The sequence below is a fragment of the Micromesistius poutassou genome (genome assembly GCF_964030765.1).
Source record: "Micromesistius poutassou genome assembly, chromosome: 4".
Taxonomy (NCBI): domain Eukaryota; kingdom Metazoa; phylum Chordata; class Actinopteri; order Gadiformes; family Gadidae; genus Micromesistius; species Micromesistius poutassou.
In genome coordinates this window covers 19,836,561-19,847,916 of record NC_140274.1, presented here as the reverse complement: position 1 = coordinate 19,847,916, position 11,356 = coordinate 19,836,561, and the positions used below count along the sequence as shown (strand labels likewise).

The window sequence follows — 11,356 nt, the reverse complement described above, 5'->3', positions numbered from 1 at the left end:
CGCCATCCCCAACAGAGGAGCAGTGGCCGCCATCCCCGACAGAGGAGCAGCGGCCGCCATCCCCGACAGAGGAGCAGTGGCCGCCATCCCCGACAGAGGAGCAGTGGCCGCCATCCCCGACAGAGGAGCAGCGGCCGCCATCCCCGACAGAGGAGCAGCGGCCGCCATCCCCGACAGAGGAGCAGCGGCCGCCATCCCCAGCACAGGAGCAGCGGCCGCCATCCCCAGCACAGGACCTGGAATATGGACTCTGCACATCTAGAGGAGATGTAATCAACAGTCTTTTGGAGGAAAACAGAAAGCTGAAGGAGGAGCTTGATGAGTACCGGATGAATGAGAACTTTCTGAGTGGTGATGATAACATAGTGAAGTATTACACAGGACTTGCAAGCTATGTAATGTTTCAGACACTTCTATGCAGTCTCACCCCATATCTGCCTCAAGGTAGGATGAAGAAACTCTCACCCTTCCAGCTTGTCCTATTGACTCTAATGCGCCTCAGACTAGACCTGCCAGTAAAGCACATCAGCCATCTGTTTCGGGTACACAGGACAACAGTCAGTGATGCCTTTCACCATACCCTTGGAGTGATGTATGCACGGCTGTGTCCATTAGTGCACTGGCCAAGCAGAGACTGTTTATTGACGAGTATGCCACACCAGTTCGTGGAATCGTTCAGGAAAAATGTAGCCGCCATTGTGGATTGTTTCGAGGTGTTTATTGAAAAACCCTCAAATGTACTGGCAAGGGCACAGACTTTCTCTCAGTATAAACATGCATACACCATGAAGTACCTAATTACACCCTTACACCTAAAGGGTGTAATTTCTTTCATATCCCAAGGGTGGGGTGGGCGCACTAGTGACAAACGTATAACAGAGCAAAGTGGTTTCCTCAACAAACTGTTGCCAGGTGACATTGTGCTGGCAGATAGGGGCTTTAATATCAGGGAAAGTGTGGGTATGATGTGTGCTGAAGTTAAGGTACCTACGTTCACAAGGGGTCGTGCACAGCTGGATGCGAAAGATGTGGAGGAGACTAGGGCCATAGCACATCTCAGGATTCATGTTGAGAGGGTGATTGGTGTTGTGCGCAACAAATTTAAATTCTTACACTCCACTGTACCTGTGAACATGCTCATCAAATGTGAGGGTGAAAACCTAATGCCGTTGGATAAGATTGTCACTGTTTGCTGTGCCTTAACAAATATGTGTAAAAGTGTTGTTTGAGTGCCTCCTTACTGTTTCGTGTTGAAATAAATTCTTGAAACAACATGATATGGCGTAACATTATTTATTGAGAACTGTTAGAATAGAAATAGAACTATAAATTGAATAAATAGAAATTGACAGTGCAACATTTCAAAAGGTTAAACCAGTAAACAGTGCAAAAGAACAATGCGCATTTAAAAATAAACATTTAAAAATAGCAATAAAGAAATCAAAAAGAAATGTGCATGGATGTACAATTCCTTGGCCTCTTCACCACGGTCTGTGGCTGTAGTTCACGAAGCACACTGGGGCCAGGTGATGCTTGGGAGGTAGGTGGTATTGAGAAATATTGCACCGCAAGTTCAGGGAGAGCCACCTTCACAAAGAAGACCTGTGCCTTCTGAAGCCGTGCATTCCAAAATGTTTTGTCTGGAGCTATGCGCAGAATCACACAGTCCTTCAATGTCCACGCTACAAAGTCACAGTAGGCACTCCCTGTTACAAACAGTTGGGTCTGGACCTGGGTGTAGTACTGGTGGTTCTTCTTGAGGTGCACCTGACCATCAACAGCATGCAGACAGAAGTTGCGGTCATCTGATGAGTACGCACCAAGGATTGTGCTGTCCTTGTACTTCGCGGGGCATTTCACTTCTATGCAGCCTTTCCCACAACAAGTGCAAGTAACAATGGCATCTGGCGATGCTCCTACCTGTGGGAAGGCCGGGTTGACAAAAAACCCACAAGTTTCCACTTGTTGATCGGTGTGCTGATCCTTTGTTTGGGCAGTGTATGCCTGCCTCGCTGTCTCCTCATGTTTGATGCCCCAACTGGTGGCTGCTGTTCCCGGCCCACGTGTACGATAACAAACCCTCTTTATGGTGGAGGGTGCTGGTGAACTAATGTCTGTTGCATAAACACAATGCATTGAGGAGGCTGTGATTCTTCCAGCCCGTGCAGCAAACCAAAGTGATGAGTTGTGCTGTCCCCGCGTCCTCTCTATCTGCACTGCCTGTTCCTCAGACACATCAGCAATGCTCCCTATGGTCTGGCAGTGCTTCTGCAGCGCAGGCAAGTCACTCCTATCAAGGCCGCTTCCATTAGCCAGAGACTGTAAGCTGCGGATGGGCCGAATAGGGTCTCTGAACTCATCACAGTATTCGGGTAGCACACTCAAAATTGCTGATCTTGTCCCTGTCGTGCTGATTTCCCGGTAGAATACTGCTAGCTCTTCCGGTGTTGGTGTCGGTGTGTCATTGGCTGTTTTGGCTGGACGTGTTCTCAGCGCAGGACTATTGTGGGTCTCACCGTCTATTTGTCTGTTTAGAGACCTCCGTGTAGCTGCAGCAGTTATGAAATTGATGCGTTGGCCAACCTCTGGCAGGACCTTGTTGATGCTGCTTGGCAGCTTCCAGTAGGCCGGTTCGTCTGTGACTGTGGCCTTCTCCTTTAACCGTACACAGGCATCGACCATAAACAGCAGGGCTCCGACATGGGTGCACGACTCCGCTACACCAGCCATGCATGTACAGTGGGCCGAACACACTTGCCCCGATGGTGTGAGGATGACTCATGGGGTGAGTGGAGGCTCGCAGAGCCGTCGTGAATGCATGACCTGTTAGATACAAGAGGTAAATAAATTAGAGAAACAGTAAAAAGCCTTGAAGACAAGGGACACATTTTATTTCAAGTTTGTATGCAGCTTTCCAGATTTACATTTGTCTGCAGCCTGAATCTCACAGACCTTTCATTCACACCGTTAATGGCTTGCTTTAGTCTAACCAGACCATTAACTACCCTAGCCTAACCAGAACTGGTTTGTCTACTTCGAAGCCCCCAACACACAATGCCTAGTATGTTTCATTGGGCTAAAATCAAATTAGCATAACAAGCTGCAAAACATGTGGGAAGTTAATCTAACGTTTGTGTGCATGGAACACCTCGTTACAATCTAGTGTTTACGAAACAATCGCGGTAAATTACTTTGTCACTTTGGTCAACGCAATGTATTCACAACATATTAGTATTAGCATAAAACTCAAAAGGTGAAGCAACTTACCTTTGCCAGTTCAACAGTGTTTAGAGCGTTTGGAGGCTTGTAGATGGCCAGGTCTTGCACCCAACCACAGCAGAATATCTCATAGCTTTCTAGCGATTTATGGCTTTTTTCAAATTCTTGCATCGTATATTGACTGATGCCAAAAAGCAAGTAGTTCACTATGTCCATATATGTGCAAGGTGGTTAAAGGTCCAGGTCTCTGTCCCATTCTGCTGCAGGTAGCTCGTATGGGTCGACGTTGTTTAAGTCTGACAGCTTCTCCTCATACAGTTTGTTCCTGTAAGGACCCTTTTCCTTCGCCTTATTCTTCTCCATTTATTTCTATCGTAATTTCTCCTGCGTCTCTGCGTTTGTTGTTTCCTCATCTGTCTGTATGCCGCTCTGACAACGTTTCTCCTGGCAACCGTGCTACCAGCATGGCGGATGGGCTCAAACCCCTCCCCTCCCCTCCCCAAAAACCACGTGCCTCATTCTCAAATTGAGAATGAGGAGTCACGTGGTTCACACAACTTCACACACCGTGTGCTATTTTTTCGTTTCGGCAAGTAGCCGTGTAATAATGTAGCCTATAGAACGTCGCCGGTTATTATCTAAAATAAGCCCCTTAAGGGAGAAGACACCGCCGCTTCAAGTCGGGGTCCGGTTCGCCCTGTCGGGGCCTACCGTAATTTCCCGCATACAGGCTGCATCATGGATAAACCGCAAGCCTTTCATTTATGTATTTAAAAAAGCAGAATAAGAATAATTATGTAATGAATAGGCATATAAAACCCTTCAGCCAAGTGATCACTGCAAATCGATGTTAAACTTGAACTTGCTTTCCCCCCCCCTTTAAGACAAACTAGGTCTACTGCTTGGCACGCATTATTTTTGTGCAGCAGCTATGGACCTGTCTTTCTTTAGGCCTACTGTCTCCGAGTGCGTGTCGCTGTTTAAAACCTGACGAGGTGTTCACCAATGAGCTAGTTTACCATAATAAGACCGCCATACAAAATGAATAAAGACAGCGAGGATGCAGGGAGTTCAGCAAGGCTACAGCTGAAGATCAAGGTAAATAGGTGCTGATATATTTTAAACGTCAGCATTAGAGGAATTGACGTGTTCCCCGATGGACAAATTTAACACACAACTGTGTGTTTATGCTGAGACTGCTTTGCTTTTTGCTACCTGTCTGTGTGCGCCGTGCGGGCTTTGCGCACCGTCAAGGGAAAGAGGCGGTGGTTGAAAAAAATATTTCGACCGCTTATTAAGTTCACTCGTTGCTTATAATGGTTTATTCGTTTCCCAGTATTTCATTAATTTAGAAGACAGTTTTGTTAAAAAAAAACAGTCGGCCAGTCGACCTGCGATAAGCAGCTGATTCTGAACGGACTCGTCTTCGAGATGGACGTGTTCTAACACATTTTTAATCAATGAAATGTTAACAACAGTATATATCTGACCATTTAATTTTCGAAATTTTAGGTGAAGCCGAGCTTCCCTTGCAGTCGAGAAGTCGCCACTACGAAAGAATGCAATGTATCCAACTAGCGGGATCTAAACAAACTAAGCTCAGCGAATTACTACAATGCAGAAGTAGTGGAGAATGGCGAAACACAGCAACTCTAGCCTACTCTCAACCAAAATAAAACTAATCGCCGCCCGGTGCAGCAGTGTGAACTGCCCAGTTTTTAGAACGTCTCAGCCCGTCTCGTCGCAAGAAGTCGCAAGAGTTCGCAAAGTTGCGCAACACAGGTGAAGCTTATTGACACAACATCATGAACCAAGTCTGAGGCTAAAGCTAACCTCAATCGACCCAGACATCACAGAACTCTGTTCACAGAGCCACGCACACCCCTCTCACTAAGCATGATAGGCCCAGAGTCGCCATTACCAATTTCTTTTTTATTGCTGCACCATCCGGCCAGCCTAGGGCGACCAGACGTCCCGAAAATTTTGGGACAGTCCCGAAATCTAAGCTGTTGTCCCGAATCCCGAATCTGGCCCTAATTTTCCCGAAAATTATACTAAAGCATAGAATATTGAGTAGTTATTGTCTGATAGCCTAAACATTAAAAACTGTCCGTAGAGAGGTTGCGTCGCATTGCAGCCAGCCCCCGCCGGCTGCTAATTGGCTGCAGCAGCCCCAGCTACTCTGTTTCGATTTTGTTTCTTTTTTTGACGTTCTGCAATTAAGACAGGAGGCCAAGAAGATGAAGAGAGCACAAGTTTCAGCAGCCAGCAGTGATTCATTGGTCGCAGCACTGTCTGCAAAAAAATACTTCGGCCTAATGTCTGATGTTGTGTTAACTTACACAAAGCGAATCAGCTACACAGTTATTTAGTTTTCTTATTCAATGACCGATAATTTAGTTGTAATAATAATTTTGGCAAGGCTTATTAGCGTTAGGCTATAGCCTGAAAGGTCTGATTCATCCTATACGCACTGTTGCAACAGTCATTGTTTTTTTTTTCTCCCCACAATGACATTTAAGTTCATGGTTTTAATGTTGTTTTTTTGTGGCAGACTAGAGACTATAGACAGACTGTTGATCTTTGAATAAAAATATGTTTGGTTCAGGTTTGAAAATCCATTATGTTTTATTATAGGCTATGTAGTCTAATATCATAGGCCGTCAACAGCGCCCTCCAGCGCTATATATAAATATAATATTATTGATCTATTTTTACACATAGACACATGTTAAATATACACCACAGAATAATGGTAAATTATAAATTTAATGAGTGAGTCTATCTTTTATGGAAAAATCAAGAGCAAGCCCAAAGCATCGGAGATTATAGTGTTAAACAGCTGGAAGGGTCAAAGACTTTCATGAAATCAATAAATTAAGCGAAAAACTAGAATAACTTGAATTTAAGTTATAAAGACGCGATTCCCTTTTTATGGTTGAAGGTGCAGAATGCCTCTTAACTGTCACATTGAAACGTCGCGGGGCGACACGTTTGCATGTTGCGCATAAACGTGTCATCTTATTTCTGACCACTAGATGTCACGGTTTGTCTAGAAACAGTGACAATTCGAAGTGGAATATGATCGCTCATTGTTTATTTTTTGATAAAAGGAAACAATATAAACAATTCATCAACAATTCACTCAAATTCTTTTTAAAACCAATGAATCCAATTAAAGTCCGACACATTAAATCCTAATCCTAACCCTTACATCAGAAATATGACAGGAAAAACATAATTATTATTTATATCAATATATAAACATTCAATGTAGGCCTACTGTAAATAAACATACGTCATTAATAACAATAAATATGCAAACATATGGATAATATTGTTGTTATTTCAAGTTAGTTTTACTAATTTGCTTTCTGTCTTTCTGTCACAGCTTGTTTCTTTCAACAAACAGACGACTTATGCAACCACATTCCTCCCTATTCACTACTACTACCACCATACACCCCCCCCCCCCCCCCCCACACACACACACACACACACACACACACACACACACACACACACACACACACACACACACACACACACACACACACAGTTGTTTGTTTTAGGGTTAAAGTTTGGTTTTAGGCTGAGGCTTTGGTTTAAGCAGAGTAGGGTTTGGTTCAGGGTTAGGGCATGTTTTTGTTTTTTTTCCAAGGTGAAGGTTAGGGTTAGTTATAAGGTTAGGGTTTGTTTCAGGGCAAGGGTGAGGGTTTGGTTTCAGGGTAAGGGTGAGGTTTTGGTTTCAGGGTAAGGGTAAGGGTTTGGTTTCAGGGTAAGGGTGAGGTTTTGGTTTCAGGCTAAGGGTAAGGGTTTGGTTTCAGGGTAAGGGTAAGGGTTTGGTTTCAGGGTAAGGGTAAGGGTTTGGTTTCAGGGTTTCAAGAGTTTTTTTTGTTTAGGTCCGGGTTGGTCTTGAACCCCGGGCACACAATATGGGTTCCCTGCTGGGAGAACTGGTTCAAAGGGGGCTTTCCCGACCATCATCAGGATGTTTGAGTTACAGGAAGTTAAGAGACCGCTTCAACGTTTAATAAACAACGACTTCCTGTTTAGCATCAACTGCTGAATCAGAGGGACCAACTGCTGCGTGGGTGCTAATGCATGCATTAGTGTGTTTCACTCTGTGTAAACAGGTTGTACTGGTCACAGCTGAGATGTAATGAAACTGATAACGGCTGGGAACTGATCACACACACACACACACACACACACACACACACACACACACACACACACAGGGCCCCAGTCCATACTCCAGGACCAGACGGACTCTTCTTGGTGCTGGCTTAGTGCTCATGCCGTTGACGTATTTGTTGCCTGCCATGTCAAAAGGAATTTAATTTTAAGACATGTGCTGTTATTTCCTCTCATGCCTTTACTGCTAGGATGACCCGTTCTTCTTGTGCAACACATTTTATTGAACCGTTGTGTTTACCGACACATGACTAATAAAGTTGAAACGACACTGTTAGTGGCGTATGGTGGCATAAGTATGTGAGAATCAAGTTGTTTCAGGGTGTTTTGGTGAACTACAAATTAGCAGGGAGGGATAATTATGTGAATAAAATTGATACAAATAATAATAATAATAATAAAATAAGGAAAGGATGCAAAGCCAATTAGTCAAATCAGGCCTACTCTTGATTTGTAAAACTAAATTTCAAAATCTGGGCCTATCATTGCGCCTATTTTTGCCCTCAATGACTGAAGCTGTTGGTTGTAATTTGGCTATGTTTATTTTCAGCTACAATTGTTTTAAGAAAAATGACACAAGACCGAAAGTGATGTCATTTAAAAGGCATCATGCTCTAATCATTCACTAACTTTCTTTCCACAATATTAAATAGCCGGGAACACATCATCCCACGCAGCCAAAGCTAAATTAAGCGGAAAAGATTGTGGAACACACCTGTACCCTCACACACCTGTACCCTAACACACCTGTACCCCAACACACCTGTACCCTCACACACCTGTACCCTCACACACCTGTACCCTCACACACCTGTACCCAACACACCTGTACCCTCACACACCTGTACCCTAACACACCTGTACCCCAACACACCTGTACCCTCACACACCTGTACCCTAACACACCTGTACCCTAACACACCTGTACCCTCACACACCTGTACCCTCACACACCTGTACCCTCACACACCTGTACCCTAACACACCTGTACCCTAACACACCTGTACCCTCACACACCTGTACCCTCACACACCTGTACCCTCACACACCTGTACCCTCACACACCTGTACCCTCACACACCTGTACCCTAACACACCTGTACCCTCACACACCTGTACCCTCACACACCTGTACCCTCACACACCTGTACCCTCACACACCTGTACCCCAACACACCTGTACCCCAACACACCTGTAACACACCTGTACCCTCACCAGTGTTGGGCAAGTTACTTCAAAAGTGTAATGCATTATTTATTACTTGTCACTGTCATTTCAAAATAACTAGTTACATTACAATATTACTGTCTTTGAATTTTAAGGCATTACACATTACACAATATTAAATAGCCGGGAACACATCATCCCACGCAGCCAAAGCTAAATTAAGCGGAAAAGATTGTGGAACACACCTGTACCCTCACACACCTGTACCCTAACACACCTGTACCCCAACACACCTGTACCCTCACACACCTGTACCCTCACACACCTGTACCCTCACACACCTGTACCCTCACACACCTGTACCCAACACACCTGTACCCTCACACACCTGTACCCTAACACACCTGTACCCCAACACACCTGTACCCTCACACACCTGTACCCTAACACACCTGTACCCTAACACACCTGTACCCTCACACACCTGTACCCTCACACACCTGTACCCTAACACACCTGTACCCTAACACACCTGTACCCTCACACACCTGTACCCTCACACACCTGTACCCTCACACACCTGTACCCTCACACACCTGTACCCTCACACACCTGTACCCTAACACACCTGTACCCTCACACACCTGTACCCTCACACACCTGTACCCTCACACACCTGTACCCTCACACACCTGTACCCCAACACACCTGTACCCCAACACACCTGTAACACACCTGTACCCTCACCAGTGTTGGGCAAGTTACTTCAAAAGTGTAATGCATTATTTATTACTTGTTACTGTCATTTCAAAATAACTAGTTACATTACAATATTACTGTCTTTGAATTTTAAGGCATTACACTACTTTTACATTACTTTTGCATTACTTTCGCCAAAATAAAAGGAAATATGGATTTGGTGTTCAATAGATCTTCTTGTGTTCAATGCAGGTCATTACACAGCAGGAGGTGATGTGGTATGGCATAATGACTGAGCTAGGCTTAAGGCCAACAAAAGTACAATATAATGGTCGCAGTTATGGCTCATGGTGCAATACATTTTATAATAGAAATACTGTAACTTTAGGTATTCATATTGAAATCAATAGAGCTAGAGCCTACTACTGTACAGTATATTGATCTTTAAAATGTATATTCCTGTAGCATTGACCTAACCAGATTTATCATGACAACAGTTTTGATCAAATAAAGTGACCATATTTATTTAATAATAAATATACAATTTGAGTCAATCACAAAATTCACAATCCGTCAATGTCATTAACAATGTGTTTCCCTGAACAACGAGTGAACTAAAAACCAACAGGTATTGTGCTTTGAATCAGGCTACATGAATGTAGCCTCCGCCTAGAGTTTATCTTCTAAATGTTTAAAAGATGTTTCTGCTGTTTCTTATCAAATTATATTCAATTTGATTCTGGAACTGAAAAGTGTGTATTTTATATCTGCAACTGTTCTCTCCTCTCCTCTTTAGTCTTCTCCTTTACCCTCGCCTCCTTCTCTCCTCTCTCCTTTCTCTTAGGGTTTTATGTTTCTTGGCTGATTAGCTTCGAGCCAGTGAGCAAAGTTCATCTGACAGCAGGAAGGGAAGCCTGTAGCAGGGCTGGATAGAAGCTAGTGTCCTCCTCCTACTCCTCCTTACCTCCTCTGCTCCTCCACCTCCTTCTCCTCTCATCTCATCTCCTCCTCACCTCCTCTCCTCACCTCCCCTCCTCCCTCTGTTCTTCCTCTCCTCTTCACCTCCTTACCTCCTCTTCCTCCTCACCTCCTTCTCCCCTCATCTCATCTCCTCCTTACCTCCTCTCCTCACCTCCCCTCCTCCCTCTGTTCTTCCTCTCCTCTTCACCTCCTTACCTCCTCTTCCTCCTCCACCTCCTTCTCCCCTCATCTCATCTCCTCCTTACCTCCTCTCCTCACCTCCCCTCCTCTCCACCTCATTACCTCTTCCTCCTCACCTCCTCCTCCTCCTCCTTCACCTCCTCCAGCTGGGGAGGTGAATACTTGGGAGCTACTGAGGCGTGATCTGAGGACCTGAATGGAGCCGGGGGAGGGGGGGGGGGGGTCAGTCTGGGTCAGATCCACTTCCACCTCATTATGATGATGTCATCATTAGTGGACCTGCTGTCAGCCCGCCGTGTGGGACTGTTTTAGGATTACTGAGATATAGAGTTAGGAAAATAAGAATGACAATAACTATTTATTAAAATGTAGGTTTTTTTATAATAGGAAATATTATATTTGTTATAATTACATGAAGAAGAAATATAATTATTATATAATGATGGTCTTTTATTATGCGAAGAATAAATATAATTTTCTATTATTGACTCATTTTGTACTCTGGGAATTTCACAATCCACAAACAACCACAGAACCCAACCCATACACAAAACCCATCAACAAAACCACACACAACCCAAAACTCTGACACTGTACCTCAAAACACACCTCCTCTCTTTGACCTACCCTCCTTAACCCTCCCTGCCCCCCCACCCCACCCCATCCCCCCATCCCCACTCTTGTTAAGCAACCTTGGGTACCTTGAAATTATTATTATGACAATATAAACAAAACCACACACATCCGACAACCCTGGAGCCTCTCAGCCTGGAGCCCCTCAGCCTGGAGCCCCTCAGCCTGGAGCCTCACAGCCTGGAGCCTCTCAGCCTGGAGCCCCTCAGCCTGGAGCCCCTGGAGCCCCTCAGCCTGGAGCCCCTCAGCCTGGAGCCCCTCAGCCTGGAGCCCCTGGA

General features: G+C 44.8%; 1 protein-coding gene across 1 annotated transcript; it reads left to right on the top strand.

Moving 5' to 3' along the window:
- Positions 1-449: 449 nt before the first annotated feature.
- On the top strand, positions 450-1,229 carry LOC311341598 (uncharacterized protein; the record flags this gene model as incomplete). The annotated part of the gene is made up of 1 exon (XM_084466416.1): positions 450-1,229. The coding sequence occupies one exon, from the start codon at positions 450-452 to the stop codon at positions 1,227-1,229; it is 780 nt and encodes a 259-aa protein (XP_084322542.1).
- Positions 1,230-11,356: the final 10,127 nt, after the last annotated feature.